We start from the raw sequence: 24,495 nt of genomic DNA, 5'->3' as shown, positions 1-24,495 counted from the left end.
CCGTCGCCGGGATTCGATCCCGCGACCTCGTGTTTAGCAGCCTAAGACCATAGCCACTGAGCAACCACGGCGGGTCCATACCATGTTACGGAAAGGAATGCGTACAAAACACGGAGACAAGCAAAACGAGAAGGGCAATATAGTTTTAGAATTTGGAACCCAATACTCTGGGTCCCCAAGCTGCGTTTGTAGGCTGCGCTTGGGCTTAGAGGAGCAGCAGAGTCTGAGAATTGGGTCAAACGACGACAGCGTTGGGTCGACTACTCTGGACTCCGCATTGGGGAAGATAAAAAGTTGCTTGAAAACAAAAATGAAGAAAAGCAGTCATGCTTACCGCCTGAAAGATAACAGCTTTGGATGACTGCGGCTCGTATAACTCTCTTGGCTACGTGGTAATTTCTCGTCGCCCACTAGGGCGACCCCAGATGGCTTGGGGACCTACGGTAGTTTTCAATTTTTGAGTCTTGTTGAGTGAATGTAAGCGCAAGAAGCCATCACTAGCTCGGATTCTGCGCGTGCGCACTTGCGGCCTGCAATTTTCTTGGGTCCCAAAGCCGCTTGGGTCGCCAATTATAAAATTCTGTAATGCCAACGCAGACTATCAAGTGAAGATCGCACAATGGCCAGAAAACCAGGAAGACATAAAAACTATCTGCACATGCTTACGACAAGCAGCGCCAACCCGTTAATCGTGAAGATCCGTGCGCACTGTCGAAGGATAACAGTTTAGGGATGAGAGTTCCTCTTTATACAACATTACCGAAGCCTGATTGACGCACGCGCTACCACTACTACTAATACACCACGCCTCGACCATAAGGAGCACTTCATTCCTATGCTTGAATAAAACTTCACTATCTGCAGAAATTTTATGTAACTTACAATAGTGACAGTGCATCGAAAAGTTTGACGGCATTCAACGGGTCCGCGATCGTTTGTGTTCAATTAATTTTTTATTGGTTCAGCCACCTGTAAGGATTACATAAAAGCGATCGCAGCTCAAACGAACTTTACAGACTGCTTCTATACGGTATTTTCCAACTTGTTAGCATGCTTTACATAACCCCTGTCAGGTATTTCTTTTACCATTTAACTGCTCTTTCTTTTTCTGCACAGCGCCGCATATCTTTCCTAACTTATTACATAATCGGTAATAACAACGTTGACCCCGTATTGTCTACTGAACGGTCTACGACTGGCCTTTAACAGAGGAGACCTTCGGGCCCGTGGCCGCTTGTGCAAGGCCACAAAGGCGCTGGTGAGTTTCGTGACATGCACCAGCCTGCATGACCACCTGTGATTGACTCAGCGATGAACACTTGTGCGTGTAACAGTGCAGACTGGGAACTTCTTTCTTCCTTCTGCTCTTTCAATCCCATTTCCCCCTTCCCCAGTGCAGGGCAGCCTACCTGGCTCAACCTGGTTAACCTCCCTGCCTTTCCCTTATGACTTCTCTCTCTGTCTTAATTCTCCGCTACAGAGAGTGAACGTATTGTATGCCGACGACTCTCTTCTTAGTCTCTAGTTGAGCTGTCAGACGCGCATGAAGGCCACCACTGAATGAAGGCTACCGCTCAAAGTGCTCGGGCGAGTCTCATTTATCATGCAGGTACAAATTACAAGTCCTGAACTCAGGCTCCCGTTGGTCACATATTCACTGTGCCCTAACGTGATTCGTGTCGCACAACTTATCCATTTCACTTCTCAGTAATCACTTATGTAATTGCCGAGCTAATATGTTTTCTGCGAAAAGCCTCTGACACATCGCTTTACGACCCGAAAACAGCAGGCGCGACTCTGCATTTCTTTTCAGACTTTTATCTTTTTCATTTGAGTTCCGCCAAGAGAGAAATTGGGTGCACCAAATGTGGGCCGCGTCGAGCGTCGAAGAAAAATGTTATAGGCACAGGTAAACGGGAGCCGGCAAAACGCAGTTACTCCCTCTGCCGCGAGGGCCTTGGCACATCACTTTTAATTTCCGCTAAGCCGCTGCCTCATCAATTATCGGAACACGTATGTCGTATTTCCGAGAGCACCCAATTAGCTTTATCCCCTCCCGTACACACAGGCTGTTCCAGCGAGAAGAGAGAAACAGCCGATTCTTTCCGCTGACTCTCGCTGCCCCCGTTGTGCTTATGCTTCTTTTGCTGCGCGAAGACCCGATGACCTATTAATCGCCCTGACCTGCGCATGGCCAGTAAGGAACGAAAGGTAAAAGTAAGCAAAAACAAAAAAAGAAAGAAAAGAAACGGAGCGAGACGAGCGAAGATGACATACACTCGCGCACGAAGGGGACGGCGTGGGCGCTGTTTCGTCCGAGTTTCATTAATTCCTACGGGCCCTGCATGTGCGTGTGCGCGATTCCTCCGCGTAGCGGCGCCGCTCATCCAGCGCAATTTGGCAAATGCGTTCACCTAGCGTGAAATGCGCGGCCGCTCCAAAATGACCGGCCTATGTGTGACGTGCGCGGAGTTTGGCGCGCGCTTTGCTCGTGCCCGCTTCTTCTTTGTTTCAGTTTTCGGTCCAATTTTGGGGCGGCGCCTCTCTCTCCTCCCCTTGGCTCTGCTTGGACTTCACGCCTCGATGGCGACCAGCGTTCTGCTTTTGTGTCGCTCGTCCGCCGAAGCACACCGTTAGCGAGGAAAGGCCGGCACGGAGCCCGCTGTTCAAACCTTTGTAAACCGATGTTTCAGTGAGGGCGCGTCGACGCGCGCGGAACGAAAGGAAACGGGGCGAAATGCTCGCGTCGTCGCGCGGCCGCATTGAGCGAGCGCGCGTGCCCACACAGGTGAATAGCAATCGAGCGCGAATGCCGATGCGCGTGTACCGTTGCGAGCAGGAATTGCGTGCGCAGCTGGAAAATTGAGTTCCTGGGTGGTGCCGAGAGAGTGTCAATAAGACACACAGACGGCATCGGACTAGATACGCATGAAACAGTGTCCGCTCCGGCATTCCGCGTTAATCCTACGGCGAGTAGTAAACGCCTGCCCTTTGGCCAACCAAGTTTCTGCACAAATCGGCGTGCTATTCATCATGGTGCTCAGCCGTTAAAGTTGGCGGCGCGTTGCTAGGATCCCGAACGAGACGAGGCGCTAAGAAGCGTGCATAATGTGGGCGTTGTCACACAGAAGAGAATTAAAAACGTTAGAACTGCTGTGCCGCTATTACACCGGCCAGTTCACGAAGCAGCAGCAGGAGAGGCAAGCTGACTTTAATGAACCCGATTAATTTACCTTGCCGTAGACCTATATATATATAGTATGCAACTTTATGTGAAGTGTGACAGATGGGGTGACACACAGAGGGAGATTGCACAGACAGCGGGCACTAACGCGCGCGTGCATTCGAAACTACATTCACATTGTGTCACTCAGCCTTGCGGCGATCAAGGGCGCCAAAAGTGCCTTCGTTACGCAAGACCCTGTCACGGTGCTTGCCAATGGCGCGAAAACAAGCCGTATGCGATAACATAACGCCGTCTTTAGATGAAGCTCAGAAGGCAAAGCGATGCTGTTAGACAAGCCACAAAATCTGGGACCTAGGTGACGTTATACGTTGCCCACTTTGGCTCGTTTGATCGGTTGCCTATTACTAATTTAAACAACCACTCCCGATACTAAATTGGTATAAACATTATCGAGCCTGATTAAAGCATCCTTATGCTTGTGCCGCGCGGAATGCGAAGGGAATGGTGGTCCTCATCGCGCGCGAGGCCGCAAGCACAATGACTCCACACATCTGTCGTAGAAAGTGGTATTTGGTTTAGACTATAATAAATATTGGTTAGTGCTCCGGAAGAGTTCTGCACGCGTTATCGTTTCTCACTGTGCCACCGCAACACTAGGCTACAGCGAATGTCGCTGCAGTTGAGCAACACTTTGGCGTATATAGCATATCCTATAGACACTGGCATCTAGTCTGTTCACAGTGCCGGAAGAACTACCTAATGTCGAAGCAAGATACACACTCAGCGATGTGCGTGGGTCCTGATCCACCTACCAGTGCGCGTGCTAATTGCGCCACGCTACGTAGTGCCAAAACAGTGAGTGTGCAACGCAGCGATAACAATGTTTCTCAGCATTCCATAGGCAGTACGGCTAAATCAGGCGCTTTGCAACACGCAAGAAAAAAGGAAAGAAATAAAGAAAGATAGATACAGCTTTTGAATTGGAAACGCTACTGCCAAGCGGGTTTGCTGTGCTGCGGTAATGCGACTGTCGAAAGTGTAGGCGTGCTATTTTAAACTGCTGGCCGTAACACGCGGAGAGCTAGAAACAGAAATGCGCTGACGACTCCCTCGAGGCGGCGAGGGACGGACGAAGTGAACGTTTTATACGCACGCGGTTCTCCCGCCCCTTCTAAACACACACCTCAGTTTTCTTTTTTCCTTCGCTTTTGAAAGTAAACTTGCTTTCCTTTTTTTTTTTCGCTTCGCAGTAGTCATTCCCTTGGGGCAATTTTGCTCTCCATGCTTGAGCGCGAGAAAACACCTGTACTTGAGCAAGAGTCGTATATATGACGAATGCTTCTTTTGTTGAACGTCCGAGCAGAGCGTTTCTACCGTGAAGTCCGCTTAGGCAACCACCGCCGATCGCCATCTTTGTGCAACACTGCTTCAGACTGACAGCCACTTTTCCTTCTATTTTCATCCTTAGTGTACATACAGTGGTCGGACACTGATTTCTTTTTTTTCTAAAAAAAAAACGTAGCTCTACACATACGCTAGCTTAGGTGTTTCCATTTTCCTGTTCTTCAAGTACGTCGTGAGGCCGTATAAAAGGACTGGCGACGAAACGTAATTCGGAAAGATTTTAAAAGCAGTGGCGTGATGTGTATTTTTTGTGTCCACAACTTGATCCTTCATTACCTGTATGTGCGTTCAAATATATAAATAATTAAGGCATTAAATCTGTTTATACGTACGCACTTATTCTCGCTTAGTACGAAAAACACGGCACCTAACGTCGGCCCGGACATTGGACCTGACAAATGTTTCCAATATATGACAAGAATTATGCGACGCTGTTTTCTGTGCACTCGTTAAGAGCTTCGGAACGTGAAATATTAACGGAAGAAAGACAGAAAGAGACACAAATGGAAAGTTTGCAAAAATTCTGTGAAATTTCTATATACATATATATAGACTATGGGGTAAGAAATTAAGGTATCGTCCTATACAGTAAATTTGTGACACTAACATATAGCGGAAATTTGCATCGCGCCGCTTTCGATATTCGCGAATTAAAGTAAGGTAGGTATCATGTCTTGCGTTGCTTCAGGACCCTAAATATCTTGCTTAAAACCGAATGTGACCGTCTTAATACCAATTATAGCTTGCACTGGGTGCACTGAATATTTTATACCTGCAATGCCCTGATTATCTTACGATTTTGAAGTTCAGCTGCCATTGCGTTCATTTGGCAGTTCGGATCTCTGAATGTTTAATTACTTATACGAGTTGCTATGTGCAAGATAGATGACTTTTCGACAAGTCAGTATGTCACATGTTCGATTAGTTTCCTCACTTTATGTCGTACAGCGTTAGATGTAACGCGTTCCTCAAATGCTGCCAAAAGTTTATTTGTTAAGTTTATTGCGGCGTAAGAAGCAGGTAACGTCAGAAGCGCTACAATATCAAGTTAATTGATGCAGTGGCCTCAAAGATAGCATTATGTTATTTTCTTAATTCTGTATAGTATTTTCCGTCAGAGATGTTACCTGGTTGCAATTTTGTTGCAGTTGAAATCTTGCGTTCATGTGTTCTTTTTTTTCTTCTCTATCTTCTTGTGATGGTCACCTCAGAGCTAACTTGCGCACCTGTCATTAATGTTATCTTCTAAGCTGTTCGTAGTTTAGTTTTCTTTTTCGTTCTGTCCTCCGCAAAGTTGTGCATTGAACGTTTCCTGGAGCTAGCTTTTTCTTTTTTTTCTTTTTTTTAAGTGGCCTGTTGCAGCTTACTGTAATCCATAGTAATATATGCCGCTTACTTCGCGATACCATCTGCCAAATCCATCAATTCCAACACCAGTGGCAGCGAGGCCGTTTTCGACGCTGCTCACCAGCTTCGTTGCTAAGGTCTGCCTCATCCTAAGTAGTATCTGGCGTGACTCATGTCGAACACGCACAGTCGGCAAAGAGCCAAGACAAGAGAAACCCCATCAAAACTGCGGGGCGACTGCGGCTTTGTTCCCGAGTTTTTTGACCGTCGATGGCGTGATTCTCGCCGCGTTACACAGGGCTCTGGCCGCCGCGGGTGATTCAACCGTTGACGTGCTGATCGGCTGTCGCACAGCTACGTATATATGGAGGCATCTTCGGCTTGTATACAGTCGAGCAGAGAGTGGCAGTGGTCGCTGTTTCACGTTCTCGCTAGCTGCATACGTTGTTGGACTTTGTGCAGTTGTGGGCTGAACAACATTTGTCGCTTCTCTGGTGGACTAAGTACGTCCCGTCGAGTACACAAGCGCCCTCTCATCTTGCTGATATGAAATCAAGGCTTACGGAACAGTTATAGCGTTGAAAAACTTTCGCAACTACAGAAATGTTTGTTCTTGCGTGAAATATTGGGAACTGCTTGGCCTTGCGCAAGAAACTTTCTACACTGCCAGCAGGAGCTGACTAAGAAGTGCGGAGTTCTGTCATATACGGCCGCACCTGCTTGCACTGGTAGCAGCTGTGTGCTCGGGACTGTGATGTTTGTTAAGGATATTTTTCTTTTCTTCTTCGCGTTTGAAATGGAAATGTTTTTTACGCTCGAAAGACGCGAAGAAAAAAAATATAGCGTATCTTGCAAACTAGCGTGTACGAGAAACCTCCTTTTTTTTTTTTTTTTTTGCTCCCCGGTTTGAATTATGAACAGCGACATTTGATGACGCACGCCGCGAGAACTGCGATCCGGAAGGGTGAATTCCATATAACCCCATGTGCGGCAACTCCGGCGGACGTTGGTAAAACGAAACAAATAAATAAAGAGAAGGCACTAAAGTGGCGCGGAACTAGATTCTTTTTATGTCAGAAGGCAAAATAAAACTAAGAAAAAAAAGAAAGAAAACGCAAGCAGAAACAGCTGTAGCGTACGTCAACCAAGAATAATGCAGCTGGGGCGGGCGCTTCTTGAACGGCCAGCGACGTTTGAAGTAGATCAGCTTTTCCGAGAACAGTTGACGACAAGAGTGTGCGCAAACAGCGGTAAATCCAAGGACGGCATCCAGCCTTTATGTAAGCGGGCATATTTAGTAACTGCACAGTTAGGCAAGCCGAGTGGGCGGGCTATCATTTAGACTCGCCGTGCTGTGCGCATACGCCATCGGTGTGGCCAATCTGCGCTTACAAGTACAAAATAACACGGCGATGTCCCATGTGTGGGCAGTTCATAGTGTCATCATACGGTTAACATAATACTCTCAGTATGCTGCAGCAAGTGAGGTTCCGCTGTCAAGTTCGTATAGTGACGTCAAAAATTGAACTGGTTGGTTGTGAGTGATTCAGAGAATTGCAGGTGGAACAGACAAGGATAGCGCTTGTTCTTGTCTGCTCTTCTGCTTTATCTTCGTCAAGAAGTCGCGCCGTCATATTTTGCTTCATATAGTGATTATGACGCTCAGCGCCAGCTATGAGCCCCATATTACGGAAAGATAACGTTTTTTTATAGGTATAATGCACTTATAGCGGTATAGGCTAAATAAAGGAAATTTTGTATCTTTGTATAGATAAACTTTTCCGTGCTTATATAATCTGAATCTCAGACGATTTTTACGTGCTTGGCCACATTATAAACTCTGTTGCTGCTTTGCTTATTTTTCGGTCATGGGAAACTTTGGCACTTGTTTAGTATTTCAGAACATTATAGACTTGTGTCTTGCTTTATTTGCTACATGGCTACTGAGAATTCGAGAACATTTTTGTGATATGACTAGCTGCACAACCTGAATATTTCGCACTGCTCAACAAGGTCCTGATAAAACGAGGGAACAAAAGTATACGAGGGATAAATGACATTGTATTGTTAGATTTAAATGTAAACGTGACACCCTTAGTTGTTTCTTCATAATTGCACTGCTCTTACACTGAATAACAGTTAACAAAAATGTAAGAAAAAAAGCATCTTACACATATCAGAAGGGCGCGACGAATTGCTTTGTGCATTGCTACTTATCTAAACGAGACTCTGCAAATATTTTTCTATGTGCGTTTCTACGGGTGTATATAACGGTGATGTCATTGTATGCTTACGGTGTGTTTCATTTAGCCCTCACCCAGCATGTGGAGGATCATACCACGCCTACAGCGACGCTGATATCACCAATTTATCGTTGAGTAAACCCTTCTTTTTTTTCCCTATCGCTTTGTGGGAATCGACATTGTGCTAATTATATCACACCCTTCCCATTCCACGTCAATGAAAAGGAACGACCGAACAGACGAACAAACAAACAAACAAACGAGCGAACGAACGAACGAACGAACGAACGAACGAACGAAAGAAAGAAAGAAAGAAAGAAAGAAAGAAAGAAAGAAAGAAAGAGAAAAACATTCTTGCCGGGACGTTCCTCGCAGATTTGCGAGTGGGAAAGGCTGGCAGCACGTTTGAACATACCCTGCCACCACCAGAGCCACCAAAGCGGTAAACGGAATTTGACAGCATGCTTGACGGTAAGTAGTGCAATATTTTGGAACAAAAATCCCCTATCAAACACACCCGCGAAAGAAGAAAACGTGATAAATCCATAGGCGTGCGTGTTGGCTTTGGTTCAAACAAACACTTCCGGAGTGGGCTTATGGTTTCGCAAAACGCAATGTGAGGTAATGAATCGTCATATTCGTGTTCCACCAGTGAATAAGAAAACACGTAAAAGATCAATGTGGTTAGAACGAGCATGGACAATAACAAGCGCTGGGACTCGATTCATTTTGTGACACTCCCGATCAAGGCCAAGATTGCAATGCGTGCGTCGAAACGGCGGGACGTAAACTCAAAGCACGTGAACTAAAGGTAGCAACATTGGAGGGCGCTGCCAAAGCATACGTAAATGTAGACTAGGTGCGAAATACTGCACATACTACATTCAACATTCCAAACGACGAAAAAAAAAAGCAGTGCTCTTGAAAGCTAGGCATCGGTCATGCTTGCACACCTCGCAATGAGTACAAGGGCTTTGTTTCGTCTAGCCCTTACATGGTGTCAGGCGTGATCGCCCAAAGTCTGGGAAATGGTACTGTTGGTCAGGCCGTATTAATTATCTCTCATTTTCTTTAACTTTGTACAGCAGCCTTACGTATGTCGGTAGTCCGACATGTTGCTCCGACACGGCAATGCTTTCTCTCGCCACTTGTCACTCGGATGCTCAAGCCGAAGTGAGAAGTGTTCAGCGCTCGCGACTGACAGTCGTCGGCGGATTCAGTGACACTGACAGCAGTGCAGCACAGTGCGGCGAGACGCGCACGAGGGAAGGGTTCGGCGGGAGGCGAGATTGCAGCGCGCGCAAAGGCTGACGTCGGCACATGGTTTCGCCACGGGAGAGGCGAGACCAGGAGCCGACAAGGGCCACGCGGGCGAGCACGGTGATTACCTCGTCGTCATAGATGGGGTACGGGTCCGCCATGGACGCGTGTCAGCGGCGTTGTCGAGGACGGCGGCCCAGTCGAGGTCTGCGACGTGGACGAGCACGCTGCGGCGCCGATGCTCACTCACATCGTGCTGCGCCGCCGCGGGATTGTCGGAAGACGAGCGACACCCGGTACCCCATGGGGCTGGCTCGCGTCGGCAGGAGGCTCGCGATCCCCCGGCGTCACACGAGCGGGGGCCACCGCGGCGGGGCCGACCACGAGCAGCAGAGTTCGGCGGCTCCCGCCATGGGCGACCCAGGTCCGGACAGCGACATTTTCGAGGGCCGCGCGGGGGAGAGCGGTTCCCCCTTTGCGAGAGCGCGCGCCTGCGCAGACAGAGCGCCGGGATCGATGGAAATGCGCGCGGGATGGAATGCGGGCCCTTTCCTCCCCTGGACCGGCCGGACGACGATGCTCCCGGCGGCAGCACGCATAGCCCGCGGCTATTTCAGGGCCCGCCACGTCAGGACGCGCCAAAGAATAAGAACGACGCCCGTCTTGAAGCCGCGCTCTTTGTGTACGGCTCGTTTCTTTCCCGTTTATGGCCGATGGCCAGAGTGCGCTCTGTCCCGACCACTGTTTATCTGCTTACGAACATGCCGGCAGCCCTGAGGGCTTCGGAGCGCTCGATGCACTCCTGGGGTTTTGGAATCGGCTCCGCTCTCCTTGCCAGCTTTACGACCGCACTGCGGCCGGCTCGGAGGATGACTGCACGGGCAGTCGGCCGTTGGCCGGTCACTGGGCTTCGAGTGTGGCAACAACGAGATTTACGCTGAGCTGCAGGCTCCGCGCAGCATTCCTGTACTCTGTGCACCTGGCCTGCTCACACGAACGCGGCTGTATGGTGACTAGCGATGCACATTTTGCGAGATTAGTTTTGAAAACAATTCAACCATTTGTACAGTTTTTTTCCACTTGACATTTACTTAAGACAGAATATGAAATCGCGGGCACAACGCTCCTATCTCTCCATCCCTTCGACGGTTTCTCCTCTACCTTCGCATTAACTGTGCCGCTAGCAATTATATGAATTTATGTAGCAGTGTGCGAATGCTCGAAAAATGCAAATACTGGTCGACTATTGTATTTTCAATCATCGTATTTAATTCGAAAACCTAATATTCAAAACTTCTCGAATGTTCGATATTATACGGGTATTCGAAACAAATCGAATACATTGCTGGCTGTGCGGGAGAATATGCGTTTCTTTGTTATTGCTACTGTCTAACCTGCAAATGCGTGCTCGTTTTTGTGCTGAGTGCTCCCGTCTTGACAGAATTTAGCGCTTAAGATAAGCTCAACCACCCGACAATTTAGTCCTACGGTAAAGCCCTCCTCTAGGTGGCAAGGATCACGGGTCTGCGAATAGCGAGGTCACAACATAGCGCAACGAAAGGCATACAGGGCGTTTGTTCAAAGCAGTGCGACTACAATTATGATGCCTTTCTAGGGAATATAGTTCAAACGGGGTGATCCACTACAGTGATTCACTACATTTGCAAATAATGCAAATGCGCCATCTGCCCGCCGCACGCCCCAGCTGGCCCCTTGGTGCAACACACCGCGCTTCTATCACAACATTTTAGCACACCGCGACTGGTAATCTGTTACCATTATTGGCGTTACCACAATGCCTGCGCGCATTACACTATGTAAAAGGTGCTATTCTGAGCATACGAATACAGTCGCAATACACGTCTTTATTTTAAGGTTGTGATCTTTTTTTTCCTTTTTCAACCAATTGAAGGTGCCCTCTCCCACTTTCACGCCTAGTGTTAATCAGTTTATGCGTTATATCCTTGCAAATGCAGTATACCGACGACAGTGAGTCGGTTGGGTGCCTCACATTGAAGGAAAACAATAGAAAGAGCTTTCCACACGTGTTGTGCTGCAGGAGTCCTGCGTGCACGTGGCGTAGAACCAAGGTGGAAGAATGATGCTGTGTTCCCATGGCTTTTTTTTTTTGCTAAGCAGTGGTCATAGCAAACGGTACACAACCACTTCGATTTAGTCGGGTGCTAGCGCTGCTTTTGCCTCACTCTTTTGTCATTACTTATGCGCTGCTACCCGAGTTTTCTAGCTTTTTGGTTGAAAACAAATGCGCTGAGTGACAAATGGCACAAGGCCTCTGAGTTAACGCGCATTTGAAGCTGTATAATAACGCACAGGTTGGGGATGCGCAGGCGAGATAGTGTGAATTAAACAATTTTCCATATCAACAATAGTCAAATGAACAAGCTTTTACTGTAAGTTACTTGTCTGTTTTTCTGTTGGCAACGCAATTGCAATGTTCCAACATGTTAAGGAAACTCGATAATAAATGTACCTGCATATCATTACCCGACATTGGAAGTCTCGTATTCGATTTGTAATAAAATATCTTGATATTCGCACGCGCCTAATTCTAAGCAATGCGCACGCGAACTGCGACTTCAGTCTTTTCCGTTTCTGACAACACCACTGGCTGTGCTAACCTCTGCATTCACATTTCCTAAGACGCGTTGCTTCGTTTAGGATACAGGGTGCCTAGAGTTGTACGAGATGCACGCGCATGCTGTGTGTGCTGTTAAGTTGCTTCAAGTGAATCGAATAGCGATTAACAAGTTTCATCAGCGCCACCAAGCCTGGTTATGCTCACAGTAAAGCTTAGACGCCTTTTCACGCACAGAGCTATCTCAAGCAACCAGGTGACGTGCAGTGCCGTAGAGCTGCATCGAGGCAACAGCGTTGTTATCGGGCGGTTGATTATCTCCATCAAGACGCGCAAACGGCTGTCGCCTCTCATGGCAAACAAGTACACCCGCGCCGTTGAGCGAAGCTGTGCCGGACATATTTACACGATAAAGAGGCACTCACGTAAACGGCCGAGAGTTCTTTGAGATCACTTGTCCCAACAATGCGTTTTGGTACGCCGTTATAGTAAGCTCTTGCATTCCTCGTTGGGTTCAAGAACCTGCCTTCACGTCGTAACCGAGACTTGCGTTTCAAAAAAATTGTCGTACGAGCGTCAGAAGATAAAAGTAGTGACGATATAAAAATTACGATAAGGACAGTAAAGCGAGTGCAATGTTGTGCATATATATGCCTCCCGCTATTAATAGTGCACTTTTTTAAGCTTTTACCATTGTTTAATTCTGTTTAACCACACAATATAGCTTGAGATGTGCGGGCTCTTTTCCCTGTCTGTCACAGCTGAGGCCGAATAACACTTCCGAAGGTGCCCATCGTGGTGGCTCCCACGGCTATAACATCCTGCTGTGCTAAGCAGGAGGTCGTGAGCTCGATTGTTGACGGCTGCGTGGATGCCGCATCGCATTTGGGGGTGCAATGCAGTTTGTGAACCTTGATGTAAATGTATGTTGAAGAAACCTTTGTGGCCAAATGCTCTGGTCGTAGTCCACAGGGCTTCTTTCTGGACGCCCACTTCTAACATTTCACCTCCGAAGCAAACGGGAAAGACACAATTTTTTTTTCTCACTTGCAATGTTTACAAGAAATACCATGTTTGTCATTACTGGAACAGCTTCGGCACGCAGCGTGACATATAGAATTTGGGAACTTTATTAACTAGTGATATAAACCAGGCGACATTGTATTCTAGTATAGCCTTCGTAGCAGCTCATTTTGATTTCACGAGTCAATATATATAATGAATTAGACGTACAATGAAAGGCAATGCGAAAATCAAAGGTAGCAGTTCCCTTTTAATAAGCCATCAGATTCCTGTGGTATTGATGCTGCTGCTTCGTGTATGCATATTTAATTGCTCCTTGTGGAAAAAATCGTTAACGTCAGCTTCGCCAGAGGGGCGGCGACTAATGGTTCAATTAAAGCTCACGCAGGACGTGTCATTAATGTTAACATTCACTGTATTTAGTTTATTTTAGTCCCGCTCAAGTTTCGCGGCGAAAGAGGGTAGCCAGCTGCTAATAAAATCCGCTCATAATGCGCATGATTGCTCACGGCAGCAGTAAGCATTACCAGAAAGAAAACAGGAGGCATTACCAAAAAGCTCGACAACTTCCTGACGTTGTTCTGCGACCTGATGCAGCTGCTGATGCCTGTGCAGCATACGGCAGCTGTTCGTGCCGCTGCTTTGTTTTGCAGGGTGCTCTACAAGCGCATAGAGCGTGTTTCGTGAATTAACAGAGAGTGCCAGGATAGGCATTGCAAGAAAAGACTTTCAAGATAAAGAGGTAAATAACGTTCGTTAAGATAAACAGCAACAATACAACATTGCAGAATAGCCACCTTGCCAGTGACAACACCCCAAATTTAATCTTCAGTTGAAGGAATCACACGAAAGAGCGATTTCATGATAGCCCCCAGGCAACTGACACTGCATCAAATGTAACAGTAATATAATCCCAAATGTACCTACGGATTGCATCCCAATAATTTTCTCTCTTCCGCGTTTATTGTATGGAACATACAGATACAATGACCGTTTGAATTGATCCCCAGTGACATTTTCAATCTCACCTGCACTTTTATGCCAATCGCTCTGCTTTGCGCTTGATCAACAGAGCGATCACAAAAATAGATTATCTTTAGCAGTGTTAAAGCAGCCCTCATCTTATTAAAGAATATAGGCACAAATACGTTAAGCACACATTTAGTATACGAAGCCCTCAAGTAGTACGCAAAAGCTAGTGCCGTGATCACCTTACATCATTTAAATTGATGCCAGTAAAAACTACCGGCTCTGTTCGGGTTCGGAAAAATGGAAAGCTATAACGGTTCGCGAACCGATTCACAGCGTCGAATCGGTTGAGCGCAGTACATTTGATCCTCGAAATGCCAAGTTTTCATGGTAACGTTAACTTTGAACCACTAGTTTTTTTATGTGAACTTTTTTTATCCGGAAGAGTCAGGAGATGACGTCAGTGGAACCTGACAGAAAATACAATATTTTAGGCGGTTTCAGGCTTGGAAACTTAAAGTTACATAGCTACACCATACAGGTATGTCCATTCTAGCCGCAGCTCAAAGCGTCTAGCTTTACGTGTTTAATTCCTGATGCCTCGATTTTTCCACTTTATTTTGAATACAGATACATATGAAGGGGAGCAAGAAATGTAGCAAACATGCGTTACGGCGAGCTCAATGCGAAAACGTTCTGTAGGCGCGCGTCCTTAATTTATTGCCGTGTATCACGCATAGCGTTGCTCACACGCATACATAACATACTATTATATTTGTCCTAATATTATTGATATACTACTAGCTAGTTAGTGCACCCTAGTGCTTATATTGTAACAAAAAAAAAAGGAAGTCCCGTAGTGCTGAGTAAATGAACGTGTGATTTGGTTCCTGCATAAATAAATTGCAATTTACTGACAATACACTCAAGCAATAGTTAAGCGGCTTCGTGATGACTACATCGACAAGTAAGAGGAAATACAGAACTAATAAGAGCCAACATTACACGTGCATAGAACTGGCAATTAAGCTATTAAGCAATTAAAAAAAATACAATCGAGTAGACTGTATTAGAGACCCAGCCGCAGTAGGGCACGTGAAACATCTTGTGCATGCTGCAGACAGTGTTTGGGCCACTAAGGTACAGAAATGGTGTAACCGAATATACAAGTTACATTGTTCACGCATTAGAAATGTCACATGCCTAACTTATGTTACAGCTAGTGGAGGTCTTACGATCTAATTTTGCAATCGTGCTTACCCCCTATTCGTAGTTGTCCCGTTTGTTTCGCAGAGGGTCTTAGGGCACTATGGCAAAAGCCATATGCGCACGCGGAACATGCATGATCGCGTAATGGCTTCTTGGCTCTACAAAGCAATACCAAAGCAAGGTGTGTGGGTAGTATGACTGCAAAGATATCAGCGACAATGGTATGGCATGTTTTCGTTACATCGGCTTCAGCAAGCGACCCTTTTGAGCCTGTTTAAAGACGTTTCAACTTAATATCGGGCTTAGTATGTTTGAACAAAGAAATACACACGCCATGTAATGTAAACTGCAATGCCGATTAAGAAATAAAGAAAAACGTGTAGCGCAATCACCAGGGGGCATAGCGAGAGGCACCTTGCTGTTGAAAATCTTCAAGAACAACTAAGGGAACCCCACTTCAAATTTTGCATACTAGTCACACGTTCAGGAAAGTGCGCTTTCATTGATGACATAAACGAGTGCACGCGAGTACCTCCTCGTAAACAGAACAGGGTGCGGCTACAGCTTTACACATAAACAATCACGAATGAAACGACTTCGCTTTCCAATTACAATGGTAGCACAGAAAACGCCATGCACACCTTTTCGCTTTCTCAGTCACCCGCCGCGGTGGCATAGCAGCTATGATGTTGCGCTGCTACGCACGAGGTCGCTGGATCGAATCCCTGTCGCGGGGGCCGCATTTCGATGGGGGCGAAATGCAAAAACACCCGTGTCCCGTGCATTGGGGGCACGGTGGTGAAAATTAATCCGGAGTCCTCCACTACGGCGTGCCGCATAATAAACCCCTGTTTTGGCTCGTAATACTTTGAAATTGATTCATTCATCACTTTCTTAGTGGCTCGAGCTGGCTGCCATAAATTTTGACGATGCTAGACTGCTGAAGGCAAGCAGTAATGTGCCTGCCAAACACAATCTTTCTTTGGGTTCGGAATGATATCCTTCTGCTTAATTTGGAACGATTACGCGAGCGCATGGAGTGGTACCACTTGTAATAACTTTCTTGGCTCTTTGAAGCAGCAACATTCGATCGTGGCAGTAGCGTCATCTACTGATCATCTGATTGACTTGCCGCGTTCCCTTCCCGAGGGTAACTTTCATCTGCTCTGCATATCTCGGGGTGCGTGTGCTTTTAGGATGTCCTAGTTAGCGTAGTGAACATGCTGCTTTTAACGGCTTGTCTGTAGGCTACCCAAGTAGCGGTTTGACCATAATGTTGCAGCACGGTAGGCGATCCTTAGGAGGGCCTCCAAGAAATGTTTCTGCAACCAACTAATATGGGAGAACTCGGAACCAGAAGCGCCTCGGCCTTGGCGCTCGCTAATTTTGACATAATACGCAGCACCTGTGCCTACTCGTGCATACAAACCGTTATAACAGAAACAATTGGGAAGGCTCATTTTGCAAGGCAAGCTGTTTTGTTAAATAAAGCTAATACCTAATTTTGGGTCATTTCTCTGCGTGACCCAAAATGCTCGAGCAGTTTTGTTCCAAACCTGCAAAGGTTATCATGATGATTTGGTCAGATTTGGTTCGGGTACAGCTTTCGGTTCAAGTTCGGTTCAACACCAATCGTTAACCAATCGTTAACCCTGCAGCCGGTCGATACAGCATGAAAGGCAAACATTAGAACCTCTCCTTGACGTAGTGGAGTCTGCCTGCTGCGGAGAGAGATACCTGGTATACTTAACAGAACCACCCGGTTTATCAGCATTCAAAATGTTCTGATCCATCCTATATGAACTCTTACATTAAAATTGTAATTCCGTCAAATATAAATGAGAATAAAAGCTATTTAACTTTATAAGATAATCTGTGACTTGATACACTCAACACTTTTTATATATAATACAATATACTCGCAAACCGCAGCTTCTTTGCCGCTGCATGGCCGAGGATGTTCAACACTCCCTTTCTCTCGAGTGCTTACAATACAATGCTGCAGGACTGAGAGGTGATTCAAGGTGGATGGATTGTCGACCATTCATTTAAAAAAAGAAATAATTGGCCCTTGGCCAACAGCGGCGTTAAAGGAACGGCATTTGTCGCTTTTAAAGTATTCTGTGAAAACTGCAAGATTTTAACTTCGCGTTAACACTTCGTGTACAAGCACAATGATATATATATATATATATCAGTACAACAAATTAAATATGTGCCATGGAAATTTGAACTTCTTTAAGTGTAGTTATAAAATGGTTAAGTATGTTGATTAGATGATGCAAGTATGGGGCAATGGCAGTTATATGTAGTTGCACTGGCCCACTCGCCTGTAAAGCTCTGCCACTCTGTGCGTATTCTTGTACTCTCTTTTATGCTCCTTCCTTTAACTGGAGTGCGGAAATTTGCATGTGCTTTCATGCTTTTACACTATTTGTAGTTTTTCCTTTTTTTTCGGCGCTTTCTTTTATTGCTTGACTCGCGACGAGATGCAGCCGGCGCCACGTAAAGGCGCCAACCTCTAATTTAAATTCACATCATAGGGAAAAAAGAGAAAGCAGCAGACAAGCAGCCTCGAATATTAAACCCACGGGAGCACCTCTTTCAGTTATGACGAGCACAAAGTAAATTATATGTACTCACGTATTTAACGACTGTTCGCAACCGCAAAGCGCAGTGTACGCAGAATTTTTGTATAGAACGAAATGACTGTATTCACAGAGGTACAACCTTGAGAGGTTAATAGGGGCGGTAAGCATGGAAAAACAGGCGCTAGGAGGAATTCTATTGTTGCCGCTATGAGGAAGGAGGGAGGTAAGTAAAATTTTTTTACAGCCCGAATAAGTTGGATTCTGTGATACAGCTACGTGATTCACATGCGTGTACGAGCGCTCGGACATTAATGCCCCACTCCTTGTTTTTGCTATCACTACATGTAGCCGTGAAAAAAAAAAAAGAATGTCTGCAGAGCTGGCTTCCCTGGAAGCACCAACATTATCCCCGTAATATGATACTGTCTATTGCAGAGAGGGATGCTGAATAAGAAGGTGGTATCTGTACTTCGGGAAAAGCTCGCTGTATTGAAAATAGCGCGTGTAGTTGGATACGCGTTGTGCCTTTCCTTTCGCACTTGACAGCTACGAGGACCACAAATGACCGTATGTTCAGCTAACCCGAAACGGATGCTTTCGCGACAGGCTTACTCGAAAAACAAGAATAAAAATAACGGTGTATGAGAAGGTACGTAGCACCACGCTCGGCAGAAAAAAGATGAAGAAAATAAAATTTAAGGAAAGTGAGAATGACAGACATGTTTTACGCAGTTCATAAGTTTTGAACAGTGAAGAGTTCGAGCGCGAATAACTCCACGCCCTGTTAAAATTTACCGGAGAAATTTAACGGGTTCTTCTAGCAATTGAGAGTACCACGCTACTGCTCTTGTCATAACCTGATGAATAAAGAAAGGCCTTAGTACTACCTAAGCCTAAAGTTCATCGACGGAAGCATGTCGAGCCTCGGCGGACGAATTTGCGGCGTCGAGAAACGCACCATTTGTAGCAAATCTATTCGATCAGGGACTTCTGGCCAAGATATCATTTCCACCATGCGCATTCACCGGATGAAGTCTAATATAATCATGCCAGATGACACTGCTCGGTAGTGGCGGCTAATGGGTTTTCCCTTTGCTTCTTTTTATTTCATCTTGCAGCTCGCGCCGGCAGTGTTCAACTAGCACGAGTCCACTTGCACGCACCGAGATGCTGCTACGTTGGACCTGTGCGTTCTTCTGGCTATGACCCACCTTCGCATGCTGCAAATCAAGGCAGTGGCACAAACGGACATCAAGTTTGCAGCCGTGAACTTCGCACCCCCTCCCCCTCCCATACACACGGGCGCACATGCATACACACATACACTTCTGCCTTGCAGCCGGGCCCTCTCATAGCCGGTTCTAAGGGAGGCTTTTGTCCTATTTTTCTGCTGTTAAGTAAAAACGCTGAACAAGTCGTTTGATTCGCTGGGGGATGACGCGAACTGGCTGAAGAGAAGCGTTTCAAATCATTTCCAGGGGACGCAACACCAACAAAAATGAAGAAATATTATAAACAGAAAAATAAAAAATAAAGAACTAGCTCATTATTATAGTGCGCATTTAGGAGGCATTTAACCAGAACCTCCCTGCCTTCTTCTTATCTCTTTTCCTCCCTCCTCCTCCTAGGAGGCATTTAAGAGGAAAGCTACATTTCTTGACGCTTAAACACTCTCCTGTGTGCCTCTAAAGGAAAGTCGAAAACGATTACGTGTTCCTTTGTGTCAAATTTATGAAAAGAGTTTTGTTTCTGAAGGCAAGTAATTGGCACAGATGTCGATGTCCCCATATCTTTCTTTCTTCCAACAAAATTCAATCACAAGAGCACTTCCATGAGACCCGCCACCTCCACTTTTTTTTCCCCCTTTCTAACAACACGACGACAACGTCTGCATAGAACATTCTCAAGTGCACGAGAGCAGAAGATGGCGTTCCCTGTACACAAATGGTTGCATCATCTTGACACGAACAAGCCCCGCAACGTAGACCAAGCGAGAGAGGAAGAATCATATCAACAAGCATCTGGAAGGGGCCTTCGTATGGAGAGAAATCATACTTCAACGCTTTATTGCGTGAGAACTTACTTAAGCAGAACGAACCCTTTTAGGGTAAAAAATAACTGACAATTCGTCCGTTTTATTCTGTGCAAACAATATCAGGCGGCATCCCCCTACCGCGCCATTTTTGGCGAATGTAGATTCCTGAAATGGCACGACGAATTACTGTGCTAGTACATAGCGCCGGAGTCCTGATTTGGCACAACGATACTTTTTTTTTTTTTTCATGTGGGGCTCAGCGAAGAAGCAAGCTTACCAAACGTGGCAACAGGCCCTGGATGAACTGGCAGCATGGTTTTGAGCGTCTCACGAACGTCTCACTGCAGGATCTGAGAAAATTGAAGAATGTATTGAAGGTTGCTATACTTTCACGGAAAGTTCCGGGCATTTCTGCACCCTATATATGCATGATCTTAAGGCCGCGCCAAACTTGCGTGGATATTCCTTAAGCAAAATAATTTCGTTCTCACGAAAATTGACGTACAATTTTGAACGTTACTATAAAATTTCAAAATAGGACTGACTTCCCTACCTGCAGCGAACAACCGGTGCTCACGCGAAAAACCGCTCACGGAGTCGTCGGCGCACGCAAAGCGAATCGTCTGCAATATTTTCGCAGTTTATCAACGCAGTTCAGCATTACAAGAAATGCGATGTGTTCTCGGTGGTATACAACTGAAATATGACGCAAACTTGGTCGCTGACAGTATACGTAACACTACACGAGAATCTGATCTGTCATCTGCAAACTGATTACTGCTCTGACCGCCATACGAGTGCCGCAGGTTATACAGGGTGTCCCAGTTAACTTTAGCCAGAGTTTAAAAGTATGCGAATGCCACGTAGCTGGACAGAACCAAGGTAATGTTGTTTGACATCGCTTGGAGATACTCAAATATTTTTTTTTTCATTCCGCCTAATTAGATCATTAGTCTTTATTAATTAATCAACTTCTCTAATATTATAATTAGATGAAAAGCGTCGGTGAGAAAATTGTAGAGCGACATGAAAAACTCCCGACACAGCTTTCTGTTGCTCAATGCGTGCTGCATAAAAGTGTTTTTCCGAGCGTGAAAGTAGTCCGCGAATACACGCAAAGTGCCTCGAGCGGCCAGTCGCGCGGCAATTTTGCGTGCATTTGCGGGCTTCTTTCGCGCTCGAAAAAACACTTTTATGTAGCACGCGTTGAGCAACAGAAAGCTGTATCAGGAGTTTTTCATGTCGTTCTACAATTTTCTCACTGACGCTTTTCATCTAAATATAATATTTGAGAAGTTGATTAATCAATAAAGACTAATGATCTAATTAGGCGGAATGAAATAATAATTCGAGTATCTCCAAGCAATGACAAACATTATCTTGGTTCTGTCCAGCTACGTGGAATTCGCATATTTTTAAACTCTGGCTAAATTTAGCTGGGGCACCTGTATACTGAATGTGTTCGGAACTATTGATGCATCCGCTTTAGATGATATGCGGATAATTTTGACAAAATTGCGAAGTATGCTTTTTTGGTAGATAGAGCTGTATCTTGGTAGCTTAAGCGGGACACGAAAACACGCTTAAATACACGCATGCACTTGCACGCAGAAATAACAAACATCTAAGGCACCCCTCTTCCACAAGCGCTAACATTCTTCTAGCTTAGAGCAATAGGCGTGACCCTTCAATTCTTCTAAATTTTCCGTTATGTGTGGTAAAGCGTTCTGCGGCCTAAATATTATAAATTAATAGTCATTAGGAGAAGAAGCTTTATTCAGATCCATTCTGTGTTTACCTAATGGGAAAATTTCTGCATTTCGCATCTTTTTGTGTACGGAACTGCCTAGCTGAAGCGGCTGAAGGTACTGCTGAAGCAGTGCCATTATGCGCGGATCTTGCGGTGCTGTGGGAAAGTAATAGTGCAACGCTTTTGTATCCCGTGGCACATTTTGGGGATGGATATATCGAAACTGCAGCGGTGGCGTAGAGGTAGAGCATCCGCCTCCCGTGCAAGAGGACCGTGGTTCGAATCCCGGTGCCGCGCAATATTCCACCGGATTAAAAAAAAAATCCGCGTGTTGATAAAATTGCATAAACAGGCATGGAGTGCGGCCTGATCCCGGTGACCAGAACCGGTAACGCACTCCCTCACCAGAGCAGGATTGGCCACCCTGGTGCAGCACTTGACCACAACCTCCTATATGAATACAACAATAAAACCCCCGGCCTTCAGTCCCCAGCAGCTGCGAAGCAACTGACCACGGCGGCGGTCAGACCTGCGACACAGCAGAGGGTGCTAATAATCCCTGGTTTCGGACAGGCCGCCATTGGAATCTGAACGTGGCAACGTTTAACGCTAGAACGTTATCTAGTAAGGCTATTCGAGGACTTAGTGAGCAGTAAATGGGGTATAATAGGGCTCAGTGAAGTTAGGAGGACGAAAGAAGCATATACAGTGCTAAAAAGCGGGCACGTTCTGTGCTACCGGGACTTAGCGCAGAGACGAGAACTAGGAGTCGGATTCCTGATTAATAAGGATATAGCTGCTGGTAACATACAGGAACTCTATAGCATTAACGAGAGGGTGGCAGGTCTTGTTGTGAAACTTAATAATAGGTACAAATTCAACGTCGTACAGGTCTACGCCCCTACATTCAGTCATGATGACCAGGCAGTCGAAAGCTTTTATGAAGACGTGGAATCGGAAATGGGTATAGTCAAAACAAAATACACTATACTTATGGGTGACTTCAGTGCCAGGGTAGGCAAGAAGGAGGCTGGAGACAAGTCAGTAGGGGAATACGGCATAGGCTCTAGGAATAGCAGGGGAGAGTTATTAGTAGAGTTTGCAGAACAGAATAATATGCGGATGATAAATACATTCTTCCGCAAGCGGGATAGCCGAAGGTGGACGTGGAGGAGCCCGAATGGCGAGACTAGAAAAGCAATAGACTTTACTCTGCGCTAACCCTGGCATCAAATAAGATGTGGACGTGCTCGGCAAGGTGCGCTGTAGCGACCATAGGATGGTAGGAACTCGAATTAGCCTAGACCTGAGGAGGGAACGGAAGAAACTGGTACATAAGAAGCCGATCAATGAGTTAGCGGTAAGAGGGAAAATAGAGGAATTCCGGATCAAGCTACCGAACAGGCATTAGGCTTTAACTCAGGAAGAGGACCCTAGTGTTGAAGATATGAACGACAATATTATGGGCATCATTAAGGAGTGTGCAATAGAGGTCTGTGATAATTCCATTAGACAAGATGCCAGTAAACTATCGCAGGTGACGAAAGATCTGACCCATAAACGCCAGTGTATGAAGGCCTCTAACCCTAGAGCTAGAATAAAACTGGTAGAATTTTCCAAGTTAATCAACAAGCGTGAGACAGCTGACACAAGGAAGTATAATATGGTTATAATTGAACATGCTCTCAGGAACGGAGGAAGCCTAAAAGCAGTGAAGAAGAAACTAGGAATAGGCAAGCATCAGATGCATGCGTTAAGAGACAAAGCCGGCAATATCATTACTAATATGGATGAGATAGTTCAAGTGGCTGAGGAGTTCTATAGAGATTTATGCAGTACCAGTGGCACCCACGACGATAATGGAAGAGAGAAAAGTCTAGAGGGATTTGAAATCCCAGAAGTAACGCCGGCAGAAGTAAAGAAAGCCTTGGGAGCTATGCAAAGGGGGAAGGCAGCTGGGGAGGATCAGGTAACAGCAGATTTGTTGAAGGATGGTGGGCAGATAAAGAGACTGGCCACCCTGTATACGCAATGCCTCATGACTTCGAGCGTACCGGAATCTTGGAAAAACGCTAACATAATCCTAATCCATAAGAAAGGGGACTCCAAAGACTTGAAAAATTATAGACCGATCAGCTTACTGTCCGTTGCCTACAAAGTATTTACTAAGGTAATTGCAAATAGAATCAGGAACACCTTAGGCTTCCGTCAACCAAAGGACCAGGCAGGATTCCGTAAAGGCTACTCAACAATAGACCATATTCACACTATCAATCAGGTGATAGAGAAATGTGCGGAATATAACCAACCCCTATATATAGCTTTCATTGATTACAAAAAAGCGTTTCATTCAGTCGAAACCTCAGCAGTCATGGAGGCACTGCGGAATCAGGGTGTAGACGAGCCGTATGTAAAAATACTGAAAGATATCTATAGCGGCTCCACAGCCACCGTAGTCCTCCATAAAGAAAACAACAAAATCCCAATAAAGAAAGACGTCAGGCAGGGAGATACGAACTCTCCAATGCTATTCACAGCGTGTTTACAGGAGGTATTGAGAGACCTGGATTGGGAAGAAGTGGGGATAAGAGTTAATGGAGAATACCTTAGCAACTTGCGATTCGCTGATGATATTGCCTTGCTTAGTAACTCAGTGGACCAATTGCAATGCGTGCTCACTGACCTGGAGAGGCAAAGCAGAAGGGTGGGTCTAAAAATTAATTTGCAGAAAACTAAAGTAATGTTTAACAGTCTCGGAAGAGAAAAGCAGATTACGATAGGTAGCGAGGCCCTGGAAGTGGTAAGGGAATACATCTACTTAGGACAGGTAGTGACCGCGGATCCGGATCATGAGACTGAAATAATCAGAAGAATAAGAATG

General features: G+C 45.8%; 1 protein-coding gene and 1 long non-coding RNA gene across 4 annotated transcripts in view; one reads left to right on the top strand and one right to left on the bottom strand.

Annotated features, from left to right (window-relative positions):
- Nucleotides 1-19,583, top strand: part of LOC129380591 (uncharacterized) — a 128,476-nt gene extending 108,893 nt beyond the window's left edge. Inside the window, exons 1-2 of one of the 2 annotated variants that reach the window (XR_008608755.1) lie at nucleotides 17,451-18,052; nucleotides 18,948-19,583. This is a non-coding gene — a long non-coding RNA (uncharacterized lncRNA). Of the gene's footprint in view, nucleotides 1-17,450; nucleotides 18,053-18,947 lie in introns of those variants that run through there. The other variant, XR_008608754.1, reaches the window with a different exon arrangement.
- The window catches only part of LOC126545871 (prolyl endopeptidase FAP-like), a 464,583-nt gene that overhangs the window by 235,727 nt on the left and 204,361 nt on the right, over nucleotides 1-24,495 (bottom strand). Inside the window, exon 1 of one of the 2 annotated variants that reach the window (XM_050193895.2) lies at nucleotides 9,570-9,880. The exons of the other annotated variant lie outside the window; for it this stretch is intronic. Within the exon in view, the coding sequence (XP_050049852.1) occupies nucleotides 9,570-9,602 (33 nt within the window). The 5' untranslated portion in view covers nucleotides 9,603-9,880. Of the gene's footprint in view, nucleotides 1-9,569; nucleotides 9,881-24,495 lie in introns of those variants that run through there. 2 annotated transcript variants of the gene reach the window in all.

This window comes from Dermacentor andersoni, chromosome 1 (assembly GCF_023375885.2).
Source record: "Dermacentor andersoni chromosome 1, qqDerAnde1_hic_scaffold, whole genome shotgun sequence".
In the NCBI taxonomy this organism is placed as follows: domain Eukaryota; kingdom Metazoa; phylum Arthropoda; class Arachnida; order Ixodida; family Ixodidae; genus Dermacentor; species Dermacentor andersoni.
The sequence above is the reverse complement of the archived record's forward strand: the minus strand, read 5'-3'. Positions and strand labels throughout refer to the sequence as shown.